The sequence below is a fragment of the Lissotriton vulgaris genome, unplaced genomic scaffold (assembly GCF_964263255.1).
Source record: "Lissotriton vulgaris unplaced genomic scaffold, aLisVul1.2 SCAFFOLD_722, whole genome shotgun sequence".
Classification (NCBI taxonomy): domain Eukaryota; kingdom Metazoa; phylum Chordata; class Amphibia; order Caudata; family Salamandridae; genus Lissotriton; species Lissotriton vulgaris.
The window spans coordinates 116,678-142,871 of NW_028247608.1; the positions used below are offsets into that span (position 1 = coordinate 116,678).

At 44.0% G+C, this 26,194-nt stretch overlaps 1 protein-coding gene across 3 annotated transcripts in view; it reads left to right on the forward strand.

Moving 5' to 3' along the window:
* Positions 1 to 26,194, forward strand: part of ZNF512B (zinc finger protein 512B) — a 264,244-nt gene that overhangs the window by 107,143 nt on the left and 130,907 nt on the right. For 2 of the 3 annotated variants that reach the window (XM_086949746.1, XM_086949747.1), the window contains exon 3: positions 7,943 to 8,022. In XM_086949746.1, coding sequence (XP_086805872.1) covers positions 7,943 to 8,022 — 80 coding nt within the window. Of the gene's footprint in view, positions 1 to 7,942; positions 8,023 to 11,674; positions 11,804 to 26,194 lie in introns of all 3 variants that reach the window. The other variant, XM_086949748.1, reaches the window with a different exon arrangement.

The following is a 26,194-nucleotide window of genomic DNA, read 5'->3' on the forward strand; positions in this document are numbered from 1 at the left end:
GCAGGTTCCTGCATATAAACATGCACAATCTACACCTCCATGCAGGGAGATTGAGCAGCATCAGTTGCCTGCATTGAATCTTCTTCCAGTGGTTGTAGATGGTATCCTGGCTGCCAGGTGCCATCCTACTAAGTCTGTCTATGCTGGGACAAGTTTGTAGCCTGGTGTGGCACGTACAATACTGATCCTTTGAAGGCCAAACTGTTGGATGTCCTGTTCTTATTATCTCTGGCCCAGGAAGAACTTGCATTGGAAACCATTAAAGGTTATCTGTGGACCTTTTTGGCCTTTTTACGTTTACCGGGCCATGCGTCCTTGTCAAGATCATCCTGTTGTGATGAGATTTCTAAAATGTTTGACTCATGTATTTCTTCCAAAACCCTTTGTTAGACCATAGTAAGATTTTAAGTTTACTCCTCACCTTCCTCATGTGTACGCCATTCCAATCAATACACATCTGTCCACTACGTCTCCTGATTCTGAAGATTGTGTTTCTGGTTGTTGTGACTTTAGCTTGGTTTGTGAGTGAACTCAATCCCTCTCAATGCAACTGACTCACACCACCCTTTCCCAGCTAAAGTGGTGTTGGACCTCAGAAGAGCTTTGAGATTTTACATTGATCGCACCTACGACCATCAGATAGACAGTTAGCTCTTTGTGAGGTTCTCTGGGGGCAATGAAAGGCAAAGCAGTACAGGAAAGGACTCTGACAAGGTGGATAGTCTTCTGCTTTAAGACCTGCTATGCACTGGCCACGAATCAGCCTCTGGAGGTGTTGTAGGCCCATTACACCAGGGCTAAGGCTGCTACCACTGCACTGCCAGTCAGAATGCCTGTCGTTGACATCTATCAGGCGGTGATGGCAGCATAAGTACACACAATGACAAAGCACTGCTGCCTTGACATCCGTTTGACAACGGGATGGAGGTTTCACCTCTTTGGTCCTCTGAGAGTTTTGTGATCTGAGCCATTTCACATGCCCACCAACTTGGGAGTTACGGCTTTGACATCTATTTTATGGAGAAGGAATTTGAGGTTAGAAGTATCCATCGGTGGAACAAGTTACCTACCTTTGGCAACACTCTCCCAGTGGATACTCTATCTAACCACAGATTCCTCACTGCCCTCCATCCCCCTGTTCCATCGAATGGTGTGTTTTTTTCATCTAAAAAGGTCCTAATTTAGGACCTATAGCTCTGATTATTGTTGGGCCTTTCGCAGGGGTGGCAGCTATATGCGGCTCCATTGTTACTTCTGGCAGACCAAAGTCAATGCAGAGTTTCCCTGCGCCACCTACTGGTTCATGGTATCTTCTGGATCCTACCTGGCGCCTGGGGATATTCTATCGGTGAGGAATTAGGTTATATAGATTATTCATCAGAAAGAGTGTTAGCCGAGGAAAGTGACTTGTTCTGCTTGTTTGTCTAAGAGTATGTTATTTGCTGGACTGGAGGGACTGGGAGCAGGGCATGGCTGACAATCATACTCTGCAGCAAGTAGGTTATGGCATAAAAATCTACAGTGAAATATGGGGCAGTAGGAGGACTAGGTGTAAGGTCTAGCCAAAGGCCACTTCGGATGGATGTCTAACAGCAGATTCCTCACCATGTGAATATTCTCTAGACTAGATCTGGAAACATTAAAGCAGTACTCCTACATGCCAGTAGGTGCAGTCGTGCAGCTCTGCGCCAACGTTATTCCATTCTAGAAATGATGAAGGGAATCGCATATATACCCCAGTCATCTGCGCTGATGTCAGTTCCTTTGTGCGCTGTCAGATACGGATCTGGAGCTTCTCCTTGAAGACCACATTTTTGTCACAATTTATTAGTGTGCAATGGAAAATGACTCCCTCTAAAACAATAGTATTCAAACCATGTAGGGACAGTTTTAAACAGATGTCTATGATGGACCCTCGTGAAATGTTTCTTTTGTGCCTGGTGTCAAAGCATAACCTTTGGTCCAGTGATGGCTATTTCTAGATGATTGAGAAAGCCATATGGAGCCGCACAGCCAAGCTTTTAGGTTGTCAAACACAAGAAGACTCCACACCATGACTGGTCGAAGTCGAAATGAAGGTCTTGTTCCATAACCTGAAGATGATCCTGTGGCAGAGCATCATTGTGGTTGATGTCTTTGGGAAAACCAAGGAAAAAGCTTATGAAGTTGAAGCAGGAATCAACCCCTTCCCTCTAACTCTAAGACTCCACAGAGAGGGCGCAAGGGTGTCAGTGTGCCTCTGGGTCTTACTCCTGATCTCTGTCAGAGCCAATTCCGAGTCTAGTCCAGGCAGATCCTGAATTTCCTCGTCCGTCAGCGATGTCACAGTAAGTAGCGGCCTTCAGAAAAGTCATACTGCCCATTTTCAACATTTTACTGGCTCCCTCTGGCCTGCCTATGGGGACCCAGTTCTGCAGCAACTTTTAGTCAGACTTCCGCTGGCAGGTCCACCCTCTGCACCGTCTATGTCCCTTGAAACCATATTGGGATCAACACCAGCAGCGTCTTCAGTTATAGTGCGACACCAGGCATCGGTTCCCTTCCACATCGACGCCGGTGATGGCAGATGAGGATTTGCAGCCCATTGAGCTATCCAGCTCTGAGCTGAATTAGCATGACCTTGACCGACACCGCATCCAGCTCCAACTGACACACAGCCAACAAGCAAGCCTTAGATTCCAACACTTTGCCCTTACTATGTGGTTGGGACCAAACATTGCACAATATTTTTTAGTTTTGAGTTAGTCAATGACAATTATAATGAATAGGATGATTATGTCCCAAAATATGATGGGAAAGACTGGTATGAAGAATTCTAAGATGCCAGGGTTCCGGATACCTGTTCAGATACTGGCCTTGTGTCTGCTCCTGCTGCGGAGGAGGGTGTCTCTTTCTCAGTTGTTATGCAAATGACAGCAGAAGTTTTAGACCAGCAGCGTAATACTATGGACTTAAAATCAAATGTGTTGATGGAGGTACTTCAACCAGATTGGTCGCCTACAGAGCTTCTATTGCTATTTAACGAGGTCCTCACATATACCTTTCCGAAACTTTGGCAAACCATGTTTGGGTCCACGGCTTAATAGGCAGGTTGCTTGTCGCCATCATCCCATGACCCAGCCTTTCTTACTCAACATCATATGTCGGAGAGTTTGAGGGTGAGTCGTCCACCTGTAAAGATAATCTTAAAGTGTTTTCTACCACCCTGCCGGATAACGAGTTACAACAGAGACATTTGGCAAACAGAGGAATTTCTCCTCTATGAGCCATGCTCCATGGTCAATCAACACCAGCTGCCTTCTTAGGTACTTCTCCCATGCCCTTTGGAACACAGTGGCACAAGTTTTACCTGCTGTTTCAAATGACTTTTGTGCATCCGTTATTCGAGTTATTCAGGAAGTCTGCAATGGGCGTCAGTGCGTTACTTTGGCGCTGAGCCCAGAGGAGGTTTACAAGCTTCTCTGGGGATGTCCTAGCATCCTATATGGATATGCCATTTGATAGCTCTCGCCTCTTTGACGAAAAAGTGGATATGGCCCTGGAATGGTTTAAGGAGAGTAGGGCCACAGCACTTTCCCTGTGCCTTTTCTGCTCCTACCAGACACCTCCACCAATACGTTAGCCACCTCTGTGGCTATATTCGGGGTTTTCAGTTTTGCCAACGCCACATTTGTGTCCAAAGCTGCAGTTCTAAAAGCCTGCAACTAAGACAAAGGGATGGATGGAATGCTTCAATTAACCTCAGTCACTGGCAGTCGCTTGTGGCCAGAATCCATAGTTTTTCACCTACCATGCTACTTCACACAAAGGCCCTCTTTTGCACATGAGTAGCGACCATGATCATCATGGGAACAGTCCTTCCTGAACTGGCAGTCACGAGTCCCCTTCAGAAGGGAACACAAGCACCCCCAGAGCAGTTTCGACGTACTTAGGTCTCATCAATGAGGTATAGCTTTGAGTCCAAAGGCACAGTGAGCATAGGCCCCATGTCTGGGCATATCCATCAAACCTATGGCATAAACTGAAAAAACAACACGGTTGTTTTGCTTGAATTATTCTCCTCATGGAATATAATCAGGACAGATTTAGATATAGCTGACCTTGTTGTCAGAGCCATGTCAGAGCCATGAGTTCTTCCCTGCTGTTAAGGTGGCGTTCCTGGCTTGACATGTTCGTGTTCTCTGTAAATTTCCAGAACATGTTTATGGACATGCCCTTTGATGGCGAGTGCTTCTTTTGTCAAAAAGCAGGCGCCATTCTAGAACAGTTCAAGGAAGGTAGAGCCCCTACCAGTTCTGTAGAGCTGCTATCATCAGCAAAAGACGTTTGTTCCTTTCATAGGCCTAAAGCAATGACATGGGGTTTCAGTAAAAGCAATGCCAATCCACCCTAGTTATCCAGCAAAACTTCCTTGTTCAGCACTACAGGGGCAGGGGTAAGGAACACAGCTGCTCAGATCAGCCTTTTTCCTCCTCCTCCTACTCCTCCTTCTCTTCCTGCCCCACACCACCAGGGAAGTGGAAGTAGTTCATCTGTGAAGGAGCATGTGAAGCTAGTGGGAGGACAGGTATCCTCTTTTATGCAGGCCTGGAAGGCCATAACTTCTGACTAGTCGGTCATGCAGATGGAGGAAAAGGGATATATTGGGCCCTTTCAGCAGCATACCCCACTAGTATTCCTACTCGGCATCCCCTTCCATCTGAGTACCATCTACGGACCGTGCATCAGGAGATTGTGGTCTTGTTATGAAAGGGAGCAATAGAATTGGTGTTAGAGCAGGAGTGCTATTTGTGGTACTTCCACTGCTGTCTTTGTTTAATCCTAGCCCTCAGGCACCAGAATTTTTACCTGTTAAGTTCACGTTTTTGTAAAAGTGAAAGATGCTGTCCCTGGCTCAGGTCCTTTTGGCACTAGATGTGAAAAAAGGTGGTGCTGCTTGACCTACAGGAGGTGTACTTTCATGTACCAATCCTGTGGTTGCACAAGAAGTATCTGTGGTTTGTGTTGGTGTTCACTCACTACCAATTTGTGGATCTTCTTTTTTGATTAACTTCTGCACTTCAGGTCTTCACCAATGTGATAGTGGTGTTCGCAGCCCTTCTCAGGAGTTTAAGGTCATTGTTTTCTCACACCTGGATGACTGGTTGATTGGCTCAAATGTGGTTTGCTGCAGAACATGTAGTTTTACCTGCAGATAACTGCTGTTCAGCATGGGGTTCTCAGGCAATGCACCCAAGTGTCACCTGGAGCTCTCCCAGGACCTCCTGTTCATTGGGGCAGTACTGAATACAACCTTACTCCGGGGTATTTACCCTCCACAAAGGATCCACTCCATTTGGGATATGATTACGTTGTTTTGTGCAGGAGCTTGGATTTTCAGTCCTGACAACTCTACTACTACATGGTCTGTAGACGGCTTGTATCCTCTTGGTCATGTTCACAAGATGACCCTAAAGTGGTGAATCCAGCATTAGAGAGATCTGGCAGACCTAGTTCTGCTATTCAGAATACTGTAGCAGGCTTGAGCTGGTGGGAAACAGAGGAGAACCAGTCTCTAGGGAGGAAATTCTGTTCCCGGTCTACAGTGGTGTTGGACGTGTCCACCTTTGAGTGGAGTAGGCATTTAGAGAAACATAAGGTCAGAGGCTTTTAGCTAGAAGAGCAAATATTGCACGTCAGTCTGCTGGAAATCAGGGCAATCTGGCAGGCGCACAAGGCATTCCTCCCATCCCCTTGCCGTCTGTCCTCCAGATCTAGGTGTCGTACCACATGATGTGTTATGACAACAAGCAGGGGTGATGGGGGGGGGGGTCTCGCCTTCTCTGTCAGAAAGCACAGAGGCTCTGACCTTGGGTGCTCAATCAGGGACAGTGGCTGACAGGCTTCCATCTGGAAGATTTACTCAGCATCAGAGCTGATATCCTGAGTAAGCATTGTCTTGCTGGCCATGAGCGGCGTTTCTACCCAGAGATCGTTCAGGACATGTTTCTGATGTTCTATGGCTTCCAACATCCGTGGCAATGAGCCTTCATGGTTCATTTCTGTTGAAGTGGACATTTCCAATTTCCTACGTGTTTCCTCCCATAGCCATGATTCTTTGGGTTCTGAGGAAAATTCACCAGAAGTGGGCCCAAGTCATTCTCATCGCCCCGGACTGATCAAGAAAGGTGTAGTACACAGATTTCCTGCATCTTTCTCTATGTGCTCCTCTTTTTCAACCACTTAGATCTTCTGTTCCAGTTAGGTGGCCAGGTTCTCCTCCCCAGTCTCCAAGGATTACCCCTTCATGTGTTTTTTCAGCCTCTAACACAGGTGTTCGACATGATCATGTCAGCTTGTCGCCCCTTAACTAATTTGGTCTGTTGTGGAAAATGGAACTAGTTTGTGACATGGTGCTGAAGCAAGCAAATGGATCCTTTGTAAACTGTCTTTAGCCAAAATTCTTCAGTTTGCACTGTCCTTGGCCCATCAAGGCTGTGCAATTGGTAGGGTCAAAGGATATATTGTGGTTTTGTTGACCTTTTTGTGTCTCCCAGGCCAATCTTCCTTGTGTAAGTCATCAGTGGTTGTCAGATTTTGAAAGGGTTTGATGAACATGTTTTTGCTATTTCCCATTGTAACATAACAATGGGACTTGAATTTAGTTTTGACATTCTTGATGGGTGCTCCATTTGAGCCACTACACTGTTGTTAGTTATGACTGCTCACTTTTAAGACTGTGTTTTTGGTTGCTGTGATATTGGCTCATCGCATGAGCTTAAGGCATTGAGTATTAGACCACCCTTCATGTGCTTTTTCGCAGATAAGCTCATAATACAAATGAAAGCTGCTTTACTGCCTAAAGTGCTGTCTTCATTCCATCTATCACCTTATCCACCTTCTGTCCACCACCCCACACTACCATTGAGAAAGAGCAGTTGCATTAGCTGGACCCCATTACATTAGCTGGATGAACGAGACCAGCTCTGACGACTCGCTCTTTTTCAGGTAGAAGGGCAAGAAAAAAGGCAGAGCGGTTCAAAAGAGAACACTTTCTCATTGGACTTTACTGTGCATCAAGATCTGCTACACATTGGCAAAGAACCACCTGAGGGGATCCCATTCCACTTGGTCAGTCTTCACAGCGGCCATTGCTAGAGGTGTGCCTCTGGTAGAAATATGTATAGCTGAAACGTGGCCTTCCCTCCACACCTTTACCAAGCATTATTGGTGTATTCTGAGATAAGGAGGGATGGCCATACTGCCCCCTCGATCCTATAGAATTTGCTCATTTAAATTTACTTAAGACCCACCTTGCTTGGGAATCTATTGAAAGGTAAGGAACTGAAGGTAGAAGTAGCTATCAGAAGAAAATCTTGCATACCTTTGGTAACTATTGTTTTGGTGACTTCTCTATCTACCTGCAGATTCGTCACTGACCCCACACTCCTCTCCTCACTCAAGGAAATTCATAGGCAGTATTAAAAAAATGGCTATTTGTGTATTGCACGGCACCAGTTTTTTTGTAAACGTAATCCTCTAACCCGCATTGAGTGACGCAGTAAAAAACTGAAGGGAACTGACTTTGGGGCGCTGGGGTGGGTGCTATATTGCTCCATTGATATCACCAAGACTTCCACTTCATGCGTCGAGACGACCTATTACTCCTACCAGTGCCTGCGAGCAATGTCAAACGTTTATGGATCCAGTCTGACATCAGAGGCATTCAAAGGTGAGGAATATACACGGAGATACGATTTCCGACAGAAAGATTGTTACGGAAGGTAAGTAATTTTTTCGAAAGTTTCTTTTACTTGAGCTGTGCTAGTGTAACTACTCCCCAAATTCACTGTTTATAGCCTCACACATGACAGTGTATGATCCTAGGTGCGGCAGAGATAAGGAAAGCATAACAGTCAAAAAAATGTAATTTATTTATTTCGTTTTTTTTGTTATTTTTCAGGGAATTCAGGCAGCGAAAAAAATGAAGGAAAAAGAAAAGGTCGACCGAAGGCTAATCATCTAGATCTGCGAGACATTCCGGTAATTATGAACCCTTTATACTGGTGCTTATATATATATATATATATATATCTGCTTCTACTTCTTTATTCTTGTCTCTTGCCATCAACACTTTAGCTAAGCATTTTTTGACACGTGCTCTTTGTCGCTACCTCTTCAAGGCTAAATTCTAGTCCCAATATCGCTTCAGTGGGCTGCTATGTTGTTGTGCATGTGTGTGGCTCTGGCTTTCCAGCTTGCACCTCTGGTGCTCATCTTCCTTTGGTACATCAAACAGTAATATGGCGATACCTAGGAGTAGAATGAGTGTTTTTTGAGGATACATATCTGCCTCCCCAAGTATGTCAAACAAAAAATCAAACCTGCTTCGGGCCAAATATGGTAAGTAGAGTGGAACCCATTTCTGAAAACATTTAAAAGGATAGATGCTGCCATCTTTCTTCAGTCTGCTTCCCTCTCGTATCTTTCGCACTGCAATAGAAGTAAATCAGAGCAACACTGCTCTTTGTTTTTAGAAGCAAACAGCCTATTTGCGGTGCTTTTTGAGGTCCCAGTGCTGAAATCCGAGCCAGAGTGCCAATCCTGAGTGCATCAGTCACAACTATAGAAAGGCTTCAAGGTGCAACTTGATACTTGGCCAGTTCGTGTGACTGTGCTTATGAGGTGCTTCAAGCAAAAGCTTTAAAAATCTTTTCAGCACAGTATTGCAAATACTGCGATTTAAGGATACCCACTTTTTCTTTAACAACTTTATTTAGGTTTTATTGCTCAACTGATCAGTTGTACACACATTTGCTATACACTTATCAATAATCTTATTCTTGATAACTACAGTTCTCAAGGATACCCACTTTATGGAGAATTGGCAAAAGCTGTCTTAATTTGGAGCTCCCACTCATGGACAATGCTGTGAGAGAGAGTCTTCTATTTAAGTACTATGTACAGTAATTTAATTTTTATTTATTTTTGCAATTTTATATAGCGCAGACATGGCCCGTAGGCATCAGAGCGCTTTACAACAGTGGCATGATACAAGGGTATAGCAAGTTACCGTTATAATCATTACGTTCAGACATTTGCATGGGTAGCTGCAACCAGGATAAATGCAGCTGTTGGACTGGGGATGTACACGGTTCAAGCATTGAGTAAGATGGTGGGGACACACAATCAAGGTAGTTCGTATCCCGGGGAGAGTACTTAGGTATGGTCAAGGGTGAATAAACCAGGTCTGTCAAATAGGAGGAGCTTGAGTTTTTTTTAAAGATGGCTATGCAAATTGTTTGGCGAAGGGAGGGAGGTAAAGAGTTCCAGATTCTTGTGGCACTACCAGAGAATGACTGGCTCGTGTACAGTTCTTGACTGAAGATGGGGGGTTCCAGAAGCAGGAATTGGGCATTTCTGGAACCCATGTTTTGCTCTAGAGATTTCAGTATCTCATTTAGATAGGAGGGTGGAGAGGAGTGCAGCACTCTATGGGTAATGCATGCAGTTTTGAATTGGGCCCGCGCTTCAATGGGAAGCCATTGGAAGGATAGCAGGGAAGGAGAAATGTGGTCACATTTCTTGAGACCTGAAAGAAAGCGCACTGCTCTCAGTGGGCCAAGGGGAACTTTTGGGATGCCCTAGGGAAGGGCAATTCCGTAATCTAGAGAGAATGAGAGAATGCACCACTGTTTTGAGGTCTTCTTCCGGGCTCAATTGTCTGATGCCCGATAGCTGCCTGAGTTGGAGTTGCATGCTTTTGGCTATGGCTATGATGTGGATGTGCATAATTTATGCCACTTCTGCATATTTTTCAATGGGACATCAGTGCGTGTTAGATTAATGTGTTGTTCATATGTACAAGGTTTAAACTATCTAAATAGTGGCTCACGCTTTCTGCATTTTAAAGCCCAGTGGCTTTGGGCTTTTTTCAATAATCAGTGGCTGGTCTAATTTAGGAAAGTGTTGCTAAAAAGTGAAATAAAGCTGCGCTATTCAGTAAACAGATTTTACACCCTTGATTTTATTTGTTTTCACTTTAATTTTCGCTTAGCTATCGACCCCTTCATTAATGTAAAGTCCAATGAAGCATTTCACTGGATAACTTTTGGTTACAGTGCTCGGAGCCCGGCTTGCAAATTATCTCTAAAGCAAAATGAATTCACCTAAGGGCCTTGAAGAAATTGGAAGTCTTTCCACCTGCCTAACACCTTGGCTCGTGTCTTTTTTTAGCAATTGGTTCACTAGTTTTCCAGTAACATATATCTTTCAGTCCCATGAAAAGTAAGTAGGTGAAGTAAAAATTTGTACATGAGCTGCAGAAGGTTTGGCTAAACCTTTGTAGCAGATGGGATTTTTGCATGGCTGCTTTGTGACCAGCAACTGCTTTTTTCCCTTTTTTCATACTAACATAGTATTGTAGCATAGCTGCAAATTCTTCTATCAGGATATCCAAGTGCAAAGCATGTAATGTATTGAACACTAAGGGGCGGATTACGAAGTCAGTCGGAAAGCCTCCGAACGGCATTCGGATTCTCCTAAACTGATTTGGAGCTCATCCACCCAACTCGATCAGACACAATTTCAACCGACCAAAGGAAACCGTTCGGTCAGTCCGAAACGGTTCCGACCAGCATTCGGAGAATCCGAGTCGATCGAAGCCGAATCGTACAGCTCTACAGCCAGCGTTTCCGACCGACGGATTACGATGGCGGATTTGGACAGCCTTTCCGAATCGGTCTGTCCGACACAAAAAGGCTCTCGGAAACTGACTTTGGGGGCCTGTATCAGGCCCCCTTTCATCTTAAGGCCTCCGATTTGTGGCCGGGGGAGTACCCAAGGGCCCCCCTTTAAAGCCATGCACAGTGTGGCAAGCACCATGGGCTGCCCACGACAGGGCGCATGGTTTTCCGCTAACGCCCCTATTTTCAATGGGACCCTGTGTTGTCGGTCTAAACACAGGCTCCCATTGAAGTCAATCGGTCATGCGGACTCGCTGAACGTGAGTTGGTCAGAACCGATTCCGACAAGGAGTCTGGCGGTTTGCTTTCTGACCAACATCGTAATGAGCCTCTAAGTCTTGTCTTGCTGGAATGTCTTTCACTTTTCCCTATGACTAAACTGTCTAAGGGTCTGGTGAAGAGTACCGAGCACATTATTGTTAATTTTCTTCAATCACAATATGACTTCATGACAGAATTGTTGTATTGGAAACATACATATCGAGCAATGGGTCACCTTGTAGCAGCTATTACAGGATCTGCTTTTCTGTGGAGGATTCCAGTCATCTCGGTGTTGGAGAAAAGTCTCCAGTGTTTTGGTTTGTACAACATGAGGCTGGCAATGACAGAGCCTGAGCAGCAATGCGTGGCCCCTTACTGTTCAGTCACAAATGTTGGGACTGGAAGCAACAAAGTATTTAGCAATGTTAGTCAGTGGACTGAGCTCCCGTCCAGAAACTAGGTATAGATAACAAATACCACTAAAATAACTAGGAACTTTTATTTTGTGGTGTATCCCACATAAGTAGTCCAAATTATTGGTGTCCCTTTCTCTATTACTGGCCAGTGGCACCATAAAAATCGCTGCGTTCCCCCAGCCCGAGCTTACTGCTGCTTTGCATGTAAGGTTCAGTGAGAATGCCCTCAAGTGTATTGGTGTGACAAGTGTAATGCGGTATGCTTGTTCTCAGGCACTGCTGTTGACCGAGTGGAAACAGGAATTCAAGACCCACTCCCGAGTAAAATGTCCAAACTCTGGATGCTGGCTGGAGTTCCCCAGTGTATATGGACTGAAGTATCACTATCCACGATGCCATGGGGTAAGGAGTGTCACTGTGCATGAACCACACTCTAAAAGGGCAGCACAGCCAATCTTACTTACCTATGGTCCTAAGATATGTGAAGAAGACATTCAGTCACAGATTCTGCTGCATGCGAGGGTTACTTTTTTTCCTTGCACCGTGTGCCACCTGGTGGCAAGAGCCTGCAACAATTATTTTGAGATTCAAATGGTTCTGTCACCAATCACTCCCAGATGTAGAATGATGCTTAAATTACACAAAACAAACGTAGTACCCCTGAGACCAGTTTAGTTGTTTTAGTTTGGAAAAAGAAAAGGTCGACCGAAGGCTAATCATCTAGATCTGCGAGACATTCCGGTAATTATGAACCCTTTATACTGGTGCTTATATATATATATATATATATATCTGCTTCTACTTCTTTATTCTTGTCTCTTGCCATCAACACTTTAGCTAAGCATTTTTTGACACGTGCTCTTTGTCGCTACCTCTTCAAGGCTAAATTCTAGTCCCAATATCGCTTCAGTGGGCTGCTATGTTGTTGTGCATGTGTGTGGCTCTGGCTTTCCAGCTTGCACCTCTGGTGCTCATCTTCCTTTGGTACATCAAACAGTAATATGGCGATACCTAGGAGTAGAATGAGTGTTTTTTGAGGATACATATCTGCCTCCCCAAGTATGTCAAACAAAAAATCAAACCTGCTTCGGGCCAAATATGGTAAGTAGAGTGGAACCCATTTCTGAAAACATTTAAAAGGATAGATGCTGCCATCTTTCTTCAGTCTGCTTCCCTCTCGTATCTTTCGCACTGCAATAGAAGTAAATCAGAGCAACACTGCTCTTTGTTTTTAGAAGCAAACAGCCTATTTGCGGTGCTTTTTGAGGTCCCAGTGCTGAAATCCGAGCCAGAGTGCCAATCCTGAGTGCATCAGTCACAACTATAGAAAGGCTTCAAGGTGCAACTTGATACTTGGCCAGTTCGTGTGACTGTGCTTATGAGGTGCTTCAAGCAAAAGCTTTAAAAATCTTTTCAGCACAGTATTGCAAATACTGCGATTTAAGGATACCCACTTTTTCTTTAACAACTTTATTTAGGTTTTATTGCTCAACTGATCAGTTGTACACACATTTGCTATACACTTATCAATAATCTTATTCTTGATAACTACAGTTCTCAAGGATACCCACTTTATGGAGAATTGGCAAAAGCTGTCTTAATTTGGAGCTCCCACTCATGGACAATGCTGTGAGAGAGAGTCTTCTATTTAAGTACTATGTACAGTAATTTAATTTTTATTTATTTTTGCAATTTTATATAGCGCAGACATGGCCCGTAGGCATCAGAGCGCTTTACAACAGTGGCATGATACAAGGGTATAGCAAGTTACCGTTATAATCATTACGTTCAGACATTTGCATGGGTAGCTGCAACCAGGATAAATGCAGCTGTTGGACTGGGGATGTACACGGTTCAAGCATTGAGTAAGATGGTGGGGACACACAATCAAGGTAGTTCGTATCCCGGGGAGAGTACTTAGGTATGGTCAAGGGTGAATAAACCAGGTCTGTCAAATAGGAGGAGCTTGAGTTTTTTTTAAAGATGGCTATGCAAATTGTTTGGCGAAGGGAGGGAGGTAAAGAGTTCCAGATTCTTGTGGCACTACCAGAGAATGACTGGCTCGTGTACAGTTCTTGACTGAAGATGGGGGGTTCCAGAAGCAGGAATTGGGCATTTCTGGAACCCATGTTTTGCTCTAGAGATTTCAGTATCTCATTTAGATAGGAGGGTGGAGAGGAGTGCAGCACTCTATGGGTAATGCATGCAGTTTTGAATTGGGCCCGCGCTTCAATGGGAAGCCATTGGAAGGATAGCAGGGAAGGAGAAATGTGGTCACATTTCTTGAGACCTGAAAGAAAGCGCACTGCTCTCAGTGGGCCAAGGGGAACTTTTGGGATGCCCTAGGGAAGGGCAATTCCGTAATCTAGAGAGAATGAGAGAATGCACCACTGTTTTGAGGTCTTCTTCCGGGCTCAATTGTCTGATGCCCGATAGCTGCCTGAGTTGGAGTTGCATGCTTTTGGCTATGGCTATGATGTGGATGTGCATAATTTATGCCACTTCTGCATATTTTTCAATGGGACATCAGTGCGTGTTAGATTAATGTGTTGTTCATATGTACAAGGTTTAAACTATCTAAATAGTGGCTCACGCTTTCTGCATTTTAAAGCCCAGTGGCTTTGGGCTTTTTTCAATAATCAGTGGCTGGTCTAATTTAGGAAAGTGTTGCTAAAAAGTGAAATAAAGCTGCGCTATTCAGTAAACAGATTTTACACCCTTGATTTTATTTGTTTTCACTTTAATTTTCGCTTAGCTATCGACCCCTTCATTAATGTAAAGTCCAATGAAGCATTTCACTGGATAACTTTTGGTTACAGTGCTCGGAGCCCGGCTTGCAAATTATCTCTAAAGCAAAATGAATTCACCTAAGGGCCTTGAAGAAATTGGAAGTCTTTCCACCTGCCTAACACCTTGGCTCGTGTCTTTTTTTAGCAATTGGTTCACTAGTTTTCCAGTAACATATATCTTTCAGTCCCATGAAAAGTAAGTAGGTGAAGTAAAAATTTGTACATGAGCTGCAGAAGGTTTGGCTAAACCTTTGTAGCAGATGGGATTTTTGCATGGCTGCTTTGTGACCAGCAACTGCTTTTTTCCCTTTTTTCATACTAACATAGTATTGTAGCATAGCTGCAAATTCTTCTATCAGGATATCCAAGTGCAAAGCATGTAATGTATTGAACACTAAGGGGCGGATTACGAAGTCAGTCGGAAAGCCTCCGAACGGCATTCGGATTCTCCTAAACTGATTTGGAGCTCATCCACCCAACTCGATCAGACACAATTTCAACCGACCAAAGGAAACCGTTCGGTCAGTCCGAAACGGTTCCGACCAGCATTCGGAGAATCCGAGTCGATCGAAGCCGAATCGTACAGCTCTACAGCCAGCGTTTCCGACCGACGGATTACGATGGCGGATTTGGACAGCCTTTCCGAATCGGTCTGTCCGACACAAAAAGGCTCTCGGAAACTGACTTTGGGGGCCTGTATCAGGCCCCCTTTCATCTTAAGGCCTCCGATTTGTGGCCGGGGGAGTACCCAAGGGCCCCCCTTTAAAGCCATGCACAGTGTGGCAAGCACCATGGGCTGCCCACGACAGGGCGCATGGTTTTCCGCTAACGCCCCTATTTTCAATGGGACCCTGTGTTGTCGGTCTAAACACAGGCTCCCATTGAAGTCAATCGGTCATGCGGACTCGCTGAACGTGAGTTGGTCAGAACCGATTCCGACAAGGAGTCTGGCGGTTTGCTTTCTGACCAACATCGTAATGAGCCTCTAAGTCTTGTCTTGCTGGAATGTCTTTCACTTTTCCCTATGACTAAACTGTCTAAGGGTCTGGTGAAGAGTACCGAGCACATTATTGTTAATTTTCTTCAATCACAATATGACTTCATGACAGAATTGTTGTATTGGAAACATACATATCGAGCAATGGGTCACCTTGTAGCAGCTATTACAGGATCTGCTTTTCTGTGGAGGATTCCAGTCATCTCGGTGTTGGAGAAAAGTCTCCAGTGTTTTGGTTTGTACAACATGAGGCTGGCAATGACAGAGCCTGAGCAGCAATGCGTGGCCCCTTACTGTTCAGTCACAAATGTTGGGACTGGAAGCAACAAAGTATTTAGCAATGTTAGTCAGTGGACTGAGCTCCCGTCCAGAAACTAGGTATAGATAACAAATACCACTAAAATAACTAGGAACTTTTATTTTGTGGTGTATCCCACATAAGTAGTCCAAATTATTGGTGTCCCTTTCTCTATTACTGGCCAGTGGCACCATAAAAATCGCTGCGTTCCCCCAGCCCGAGCTTACTGCTGCTTTGCATGTAAGGTTCAGTGAGAATGCCCTCAAGTGTATTGGTGTGACAAGTGTAATGCGGTATGCTTGTTCTCAGGCACTGCTGTTGACCGAGTGGAAACAGGAATTCAAGACCCACTCCCGAGTAAAATGTCCAAACTCTGGATGCTGGCTGGAGTTCCCCAGTGTATATGGACTGAAGTATCACTATCCACGATGCCATGGGGTAAGGAGTGTCACTGTGCATGAACCACACTCTAAAAGGGCAGCACAGCCAATCTTACTTACCTATGGTCCTAAGATATGTGAAGAAGACATTCAGTCACAGATTCTGCTGCATGCGAGGGTTACTTTTTTTCCTTGCACCGTGTGCCACCTGGTGGCAAGAGCCTGCAACAATTATTTTGAGATTCAAATGGTTCTGTCACCAATCACTCCCAGATGTAGAATGATGCTTAAATTACACAAAACAAACGTAGTACCCCTGAGACCAGTTTAGTTGTTCTTCTTCTGTGTGCCTTACTAATGTCTGAACCAAAATTTATTCCTGGTAACATTATATGACCAATGCACTTCAGGATTTGCTTTCTTTTATTCTATAGTGAATATAGATGACATTTTACTAAGCTGTCTAGTTTAATATTGTATCTCACATATTGATTGCTTATATTTCTTCTGACTCATTAAAGTTGGTGCTTCATTGATCCTTGTCAGAGCATAGATATTAAGAGCAGAAAACTCATTCCAATAACCAACAATAATAACAACAAAAAACGACTAACCAAGTGTTTCTGAGTAGTGTGCTGCCCGGCGTGAAGTGTTACAACACCTCCTGTGGAGTAGTAAGTATTATATAAATGCAGTTACAATATATAATCCACACTAATAGTAACACCAAAACACCCAGAGGTTGAGCATTCAACTGTAATTTATAGAGGCTGCACAATAATTCCCTTTAACTGCTTGACATTCTTATATTCACCTAAGACAATACTGCTAAGGGTCATGTCCCTGTACCAGTCCACAGAAAATAAACCACCCATCACTAACTGAACAGGCATGGGATAACTGAAGAGATCTGCCAATGCTGCTGGCCAACGGAGGATTTTAATTTAGTTTACCACCGCAAGTTCCAACTAGCAACATACTACAACAATTTCTTGACTTCTCACAATGGCAATCCAATATGGGATGTTATTAACAAAGTCCATCCCAGCAGATCTCTCCACCATTTCTCCAATCATCCTATGCCTACGCAGGACCATAAACCTTAAACAAATATCTAAGGAATGGACAACCCAGTAACTAGTTGGGTGGACTATAAACATAATAAATACCATAAAGGGGCCTGCAGAGCTGCTCAAAGCTGCCAGCTTAATGAAAACCATATACTGTGCGCCTGTCTCTCGCACTTCTTCATCCATCACACTGCTAAGCGATGCGCCCCATTACCAGATAATCATACCTCAGTGGTCTTCACGCATGGCATGGAAACACAATCATCGCTAATCATGTCATGCCGGGTCCGTGATCTCAGACTATGCAATGTTCCGACAGGGTTTCCCTTTTTATCACTCTACTTGTGTAAAATGCCTTTAACCCGCACATTACTAGTATACATTCTCATTGTGCTGTATATGTATCCCTGTCATTATCAGTATTTACGTTATGCTTGAATTTTGAGCCCTCTTACAAATGACAAAGACTGTGTAATAGTTATTTTTTCTGATTATAAATACTAACATCAATGCATTTTTCCACGCTTTTAATATGAGGTTCTGATTAAGGATACTGTGCTTGTTTTTTTCACTGTCTGCCTTTTTGATGTAACGCGTTCAGGCCTGCACTCTTTCTCATTTTCTCCTGGCCTCCCTTCCTGTACATCTACAAGGCCTCCTGGTGCCCTTCTTCTTCCACACCCAAACATGCGTGCCCAGTGGCTCTCCTGATGGACTCAAGACTGATGCTATGTCATCCATTCACCCACACTGGCTTCTGGCATGTTGCTGCATATAGTGTGTCTACTTTTTCCCTGCGGCACAGGAGTTCTTCCAATCTTCCTGTGAAAAGTTACCCTTATTGGAAGTCAGATTTCTGCTTTGCTCTCTGCTGCACTCACTGAATTAACTTCACACAAAGAACTGCAAAACAATTGATGATGTGCTTGCTGTGCTTATCTGTCGTCCCTGCCTCTGTGTTTTCTTCAGCTTGCTTCTTGAATGCTGTTGGGGTGAACTGAAAGTGAGATGCTATTTAGGAGAAGCATTTGGAGGCTAAATAGGGAGCCTCATCCTGTTTCCGCCGTAGCATCTTTGTACTTGTATACATGCTGTCAGTAAGCCTTAGAGTTGGCTTTACTATTTGTAGTTAGTTGATTTGCCCTGAGTGACTTGTTCCACTGTATAACATAGAGTCATATCCATCCGCAATCAATTAAAGCACATTAACCCATTTCAACGGTCCACTAAAACTGTGTAAATTATTATTACTCAGGGCAATTTGTCACCCTACCTATAGAGTAACTAATATTATTCTTGAAGTTATGCGAACCGTACAGAAAACACATGGAATGTGGCGTTCCGCCAGAAGATGAGAGAAGATATGCAGAAAGTCAGTTTTTGATTTCTTTTGAAAGTTGGCTCAAAGAAGGTATGTTTAAAGTTTAGACAAACACACAAATAGTAAACCACTGATCAGCATGACCCATGTTGTCGATGCTTCTTCCCATTACAAGAACAGGCATTTTCATAATTGAATACACATTATATGGAACTAAAGCCTTAGAGCGGACCCACACAACTCTCCTGGCAATTCAAAACACTACAGAAGAGAACAAAAAATGCAAGAAAGAACTGTATATCATTCCGCACACACTGGCACTCACTGAATGAGGCACAGTTATAATCGCTGCTCACAAAAAAGGTATTCAGAAAGCCAACAATTCTGGCTTGCACACTCTAAAGAGCTCGCTGAGAGTTACTTTCAGTGAGGGCAACAATCCTCTGGTATTAAGCCCCTGTCAGGAATGGAGAAGCTGCTTCTGCTCCTGACACGACTACATCAGCAGTGGCTGACATAACAAACTACTTTACCACATCATCAGAGCCATAATGTAAAGTCAGCGGCTTTGGATTTCTGATAAAGTGGTTTTTTGTGACCATCCGCAAAATGCTGTGGCCCTGGATTGATCACATGAGCGCTTTGAACAGATAGCTAAAGTTTTCTGTAGACAGTTGCTGTCAGATTTTCCACAAAAAAAGAACGAGTTACAGAGTCTAAGCGAGCATTGCCCGAAGATATTGAACTCTCTGCCACTGGAAGTCCGTTGAATATCATCCACCGCTTCATTAAAAAAGGAAGTGAAAACAATCCTAGTGAACAAATTTCAGCCCTAAAAGACCTTGCTTCTATTGTTTACTTATCGACCCTCTATTCTGATGCCTTGATTGACTACTACATTGTTGTGCAACTGTTTACTCCAGCTTTACCATGCTATTCCCATATATGTAACAAATGTTCTTTTCCTACAACTGTTCCCCACCTACCCTAAATGTGAAGCCCTCCAATGCCTTCTTGGGTCATGTTCACACTATACAAAACTTTTAAAATAAATTACGAAGATGCTGACAATAATTGGAAAAGCCAATAGGTCTCGCTTATGCAAGAGCTATTGGCTTTGGCAATGTGCTTTAGCCATGTTGTACACCAGCATCACTCCTGTTCAGCATGGCTAATAGTTAGTGGCGTAGAGGATAGTGGTGTAGAGTTGAGTAGTGTAGAGTCTTGTAGGGTGGAATGTCATACTGTGTTATAGAGTTGAGTGTCAAGGAGTAGTTTGGAGTGTTTTGGTGTTTTGGACTAGAGTGTCATGGAGTAGAGTGAAGTGATGTAGAGTAGTGTGGCGTAGACCCGAGGGGCATAGAGTGGAGCAGAGTATTCTGGCGTAGAGTGTTGTAGAGTGGAGTAGTGTGTCGTAAAGTGGAGGGGTGTAGTGTCGAGTGGTGTGTCTCGGAGTGGAGGGTCGTAGAGTTTCGTAGAGCAGAGTATAGCAGAGTATCATAGAGCAGAGAGTCGTAGAGTGGAGGGTCAGACAGTGTTGTGGAGTAGCGTTGAATGTCATAGAGTGGACGGGCGTAGGGTGGGGTAGAACAGCATAGGGTGGCGCAGTGTGGAGTAGAGTGAAGAGGCATAGAGTGGAGGGATGTAGAGTGGATTGTCATAGTTTGTCGCAAGGTGAAGTGTTGTAGAGTGGATTAGCATAGACTGAAGTAGAGTGTCGTAGAGTGGAATTACATAGAGTGGATTATGCATGGTGAGGTAGCACACTGCCATTACAGAAAATTATTTTTCAAGTGACATTACATTTGCACAGACATTTAGTTTTACTGATTAAACTACACAGTGCACAAACAATAATTTGTGGGAATGTCATCACCTAGTGTATTAATTTGTTTTGATCGTATTTAAATATTTGTTTCCACCAGACTTCAGAATTACAAAAAATGTGCTTCATTTGTGCATAGAGTTGAGTGGAGTGGAGTAGAGTGGAGTCGAGTGTTGTTGAGGGTCGTAGAGTGTTGTGGAGTGGTGTAGAGTGGTTCAGAGTGGAGTGTCGTACAGTGAAGCGGCAAAGAGTGGATTGCAGTGGATCATAGAGTGGAGTAGAGTATCATAGAGTGGAGTGGTGTAGAGTGTAGTGTCGTAGAGTAGCGTGGAGTGGAGTGAAGTGTCGTAGAGTGGGGTAAAGTGTCATAGAGGGAAGTGCCTTGGAGTAGAGAGAAGTGCGTAGCATAGAGTGGAGTAAAGTGTTATAGAGTGGTTTTGCGTAGCGTGGAGTGGTGTAGAGTGGCACAGAGTGGCTCAGAGTATCTTAGAGTGTTCTAAAGTGCTGTGGCCTAGAGTGGAGTGGTGTAGAGTAGAGGGCAGTAGAGTGGCCTAGAGTGAAGTGGCGTAGAGTGGGGTAGAGTAGAGTGGCGTGTCATAGTGTGGATTGAAGTAGAGTGGACTAGAGTGGTCTAGCGTGAAGTTGCGTAAAGTGGCCTAGAGTGTAGTGACACCGAGTGGCGTAGAGTGGCATACAGTGGAGTGGCGAACCATAGAGGGAGGTAGTGTCGCGGAGTAGAGTAGAGTAGAGTGATGTAGAGTGGAGTGGAGTGGAGTGGAGTGGAGTAGAGTGGAGTTGCATAGAGAGGAGTGTGCATGGTGTGGTCTGGCACTGCCATTACAGACAACACATTTCAACTGAAATGACAATTACATTTACTGATAAAACTATACAGTATCATCGTTTGTATTGATTTGTTTTGATTGTGTTCTACTACTCTTCAGAATTACAAAAAAGTGCTTTGTTGTGCTTTCCTTATTCTGATATAGTTTGAAATATTTGCAAAATTACTTGTGGAAGAAAGCAAGGAGTGACTGAGTGAGGTGGTAATGCTGGACAGCCCAAAACAAGTTAAGCCAGCAAATAAAAAAAGTAAGCAAATGTATTACAAACCACAAAGTCAGTGCAATGGGCAGAATGCATTCCCAGGAAAGTTTCAGAATATCTGCAAGAAGTAATTTTTTGCAAACCAGAAGGGTGCCCACCAGTGCTTAATTTGTAAAATTTGAAGTGCAGGTGCTCAAATCTTTGTTGGAGGCGACACCTACTTTTCTTTGGCTCCACCCACTTCCGCCACTTGCTCCACCCACTTCCTCCACTAGCTCCACCCACTTCCTCCACTGGCACTGTGAAATGTGAGATGAATTTCAACAAGGGGGCCTGCCTTTCTCATAAAAAGGTTTTGATAGAAGGTTCCCCTGCCCTGTGAACATTTTGAAAAAGATTACATCAAAAGTGCATTTAAAACCCAATTTTGGAATAAATAAGATAAAAATCACTAATGCATTGAAAAGGGACAATAATTCCAGTGCTCTATGTGCTGTTTTGGGGAAAGAACAATACTGGGGTAGGGTATGCCCTTTTTAGGTCTCGGCTAGCGTAGGCTGCACACATGCGCAGTCTCGCTGGCGAGATTTAATGTCTCTTAGTAGCGAGGTTAACCCCGCCCCTCTTCTCCATTGGCTGGCCTCCTAAACGCTGGCCAGCCATTGGAGAAGAAGTCCCAGTGACGATCTAAGCCCCGTCTTTTTCGGATTGGGGGGCGTGTTTTTTCGTTTCTTTCTCTCAGTGACGTCCTCAGTGAAATACCCGCCCACCAGTCTGAAAAGGACGGGGCTTACAGAGTGTACTGCCAGCGCATCGCACCACGCGTATATCCGCAGCTGCTGCCACCATTTTGCCTGTTTTAATAAGACCTCAAGATCGCTGTCCAGTTCCGGCACAGAATCCTCCCGGAGCCTTCTCAGCTCTTTTTTTGCGTGACTCAGTGACCTCATTATTCCCAGGTGTCTCCCTAAAGCGCGCCGGCAATCTTCTTTCCCTGCGTCTCCCTGCCATAGCTTGGATGCCTGTTTTGCCTTTCCTCTAGTGTGTGGGGCCTCTGCTCGGCTTTGTGCTCTGGCTCCGCTTCATGGCTTCCTCTTGCTGTGCTGTGTGACTTGCTCTGCTAGACAAAAAAAACTGCTGAAGCTCCTCTGCCACATGGTACAGCTGCTTAGATGGAATCTCTTGTATCTTCCCGCCTGAATCCCGTTTAGTAGTCGGCGATCGCAACTCCCCACTTTAGCTGGATCCTGCCGGTAACGCCCTGTTGCTCGTCTTCGTAGAGCGGCCGAACCAGATCACATACTTTAGAAGTAACCGATGCGGTAAGCCTGGCCGCGCTTGTCCTGGGTTTGTGCAAGCCGCGGCGGGGTCTGGTGCACACTGTCCCCAATCACAGTTTGCTGACGACGATACTCGAACCTGAGCCCCAGTTCAAAGGCGGAAGATCTTGCAGGATCTCCACGTCCTCAAGCAGGCCGCTCCGCACTCGTTGCCTGGTTGCCACAGGAAAACTAGTCACAGCTTTGCACGATGTCCAGTCTGTCACTGACCCCCACTGGCTTCCTCAAGGTCGAGGACCGGTTCCTGCGGGTTCAGAGCTATTTCCTTCGCCGTCCACCACTGTGCTGCCCGGGCTGGTTCGCTTCCTCACCGCCCAGAAGTCATGCTGTTCGCTTGGCGCCGTACTTCCTCCTTCCCGATGTTCCTTCTGGGTTCCCTACGAGCAGGGTGCAGCGACTCCAATGCGATTCTCACAGCAACGAGGTGATTCCAATAAGATGGGGGTTTCTATGTCCCAACAGGAACCTAACGTCCCTTTTTGAACCCCCTGCCACTTGCCTCTCTGCTCCAATTGGGTGGCTAGCTTCTTGTTTGGGGCACCCAATCCGGAGCACCCCCCCCCTCCACTTTTTGCGGGCTTGTGGGATTCCCGCCCTTGGGATGCGTTTGACACAGGACCCTATTGGGTCCGGCTTCACCTCCCCGGCCAGTGTTTCCATGATGCACTTCTAATATGGTGTCCAAAATTAACATGTAAAAAGTCTGAACAAGTCCGCAGACACTGCTGATTGCTATTTAAAGCAGTTCCGGACTACGAAAGACGTTTTCTAAGGGTTCTGAGGCTACCATGCGTGCAGTAACTTCTGTCCGTGGTACTGCCTCGCCATGGTGTCCCACAGTACTGGCGCTCTCACCTTTAGCATTTAATTTACTCATGCGTTAAGAGCAGTAGTAAGAGTGTCATTTATTAGTACCATTGGGCTGGCTCTGTGTGTGTGTGGCTCTGTGTGTGTGTGTGGCTCCGTGTGTTTGAGTGTGGCTGTGTATGTGTGTGGCTGTGTGTGTGGGGGGGCTCTGTGTGTGGGGGGGCTCTGTGTGTGTGGGGGGCTGTGTGTGTGTGGGGGCTGTGTGTGTGTGGCTCAGTGTGTGTGTGGCTCTGCGTGGCTCTGTGTGTGTGTGGCTTTGTGTGTGTGGTTCTGTGTGTGTGGCTCTGTGTGTGTGGCTGTGTGTGTGTGTGGGGGGGGGGGGCTCTGTGTGTATGTGTGGGGCTCTGTGTGTGTGTGTGTGAGGCTCGGTGTGTATGTGGGTGCAAATGCAATAGGTCTCGCATTTGCGAGAGATTAAGCTATTGGCATTGTGGATGACAATGCCATTTAATTTTTTCTAATTTGTTTTCTCCCTTGCACTCTTCCTTGGCCCTCTCTTTCATGTTCATCTTCACGTTACTTCACTCTGTCTTTCTCTGGCGCACACACTGTTTTTATCTTCCCTTCTCCCTGAAGCAAAGACAAAACAATTGCTCAGTTTAACAAGCATTTGCAATGCAATAGGTCTTGCATTTAGGCAAGTTTAGGCTATTGATTGTCATTTTAAATGACAATGCCTTTTATGTATCTGTTTTTTTTTAAAAAACAACATATAAATAAAAATGTTGTCATTTACAATGCCAATAGCTCTAACTTTTGCAAAGGCGGGACAGTTGCATTGTACTCTACTACTCAGTTTATAATACCCTACTCACACTATACTAATAACTATATCTACAATATACTACTCACTCGCCACACCTCAAATACTCTATACTACGCACTCAAATACTCTATATTACCCTAATCCTAATACTCTCTACTACTTACCTCACTAATAATAATTCTCTACTACACACTCTCTACTACACAAAATAATTACACTACTAACTTTCTACAATATTAATACCTATTACTCTATAGTACTCACTACTACTCTACTACACACTATATACAACTATCTACTACTCACTATTACTCAATCTACAACTTACTCTCTAGAACTAACTCTCTAATACTCAGTTTATAATACCCTTTTCAAACTATTCTAAAAACTATATCTTCAAAATACTACTCACTCATTACTACTCACTATAATACTCTGTATTATAACTATCTAATACTCTACTACACCTTACTAACTACTCACTCTACTACTACTGTAAGCTACTCACACTTTACTCAATCTCTACTACTCTCTAATACTCTCAATTCACACTCTACTACTGACTCAACTAATCACACTCTAATACACCCTCTAACTACTTTCTACTACATACAAGTCACACTCCTCACAACTCACTAAATTACACTATCCACAATTTTATACTCACTCTCTACTACTCTACTACTCTCTACTACACTCTAATACTAAAAAGTACTAACTACTGCTCTCTAATATATACTCTATTTTAAAAGTCATTCGCTACTCACTCTACTAAATAGATATACTACTCCATATACTATCTATAACTCACTACACTACATCGATTTCTATCTAGCACTTTTCATTACTCACTACTACTCTGTCTCTACTACTCGCTAACTCCTACACGCTCTCTACACACTATCTACTACTCACTCTGTACAACTCTCCACTAATCTACACTACTCACTAACTACTATTGCTTACAACTCACTCCTACTCTACTCTATACAAGTATACTCTCTATTAATCAACTAGTCACTCTCTACTAACTATTAATCACTGCTAATACTCTCTACTACTCTCTAATGCTTACCTATTGCCATTGAAATGACAATACCATATATTTATCAGTTTAAAAAAAACAAACAATAAATGAAAAAAATGACATTTGCAATGCCAATAGCTCTAACTTTAACAAAGACGAGACCATTGCATTGTAAATGCTTGTTAATGGAGTGTATGAGATCAAAGATACAACTTTTACATAGCTTATGTGACAAAATGAACCAAAATGTTGTGAAAACAAACACTAGTCAAAACAGAACAGATAAGCTGAATAAAATCATGAAATTCACTTGAATGAGTCACTGTCACTTCCAGTGGCCGAAGGGGTTTGGGATTCATAAATAGCAGAGTTAGTATTCAGTTAAAGCGATTACTTTTAGAGAAACAATTAAAAAAGATGATCAACAATTGGGCTTGTTACTATAACTCACTCAATGGCATGGACCTATATGTGCATTTATTAGACATTCTGAATAGTAAAAAAAATGGAACTTAACTGGTCTTTCTAAATGTAGATCTGTATCATACAGACAAGACAGAGATTAGAAAACATTTTTCAAAAAGAAAAACCAAAACGGTGCACAACACATTTTCCATTGCATATTAAGCTTTATCAACTTTCAAAGCATAGTAAATCGTACATGATGACTTGACATAAGCACCCAGACCAGAACGCATGGAAATGTGTGTCACAGTCACACATAAGCATACATTCCAGCCAGGCCATAAACCGTGGAAATGTCACACATAAGCACCCAGGCCAGAAATCATGGAAATCTCACACTCTGACACTCATAAGTACTCAGACAAGGAAACATTGAAACGTCACACAAAGGTACCCAGGCCAGAAATCATGGAAACGTCACACAAAGGCACCCAGGCCAGAAAGCATAGAAATGTCACACAAAGGCACCCAGTCAGGCCAGAAAGTATGGAAACGTCACACAAAGGCACCCAGGCTAGAAATCATGGAAACGTCATACAAAGGCACCCAGGCCAGAAAGCATAGAAATGTCATACAAAGGCACCCAGGCCAGAAAGCATAG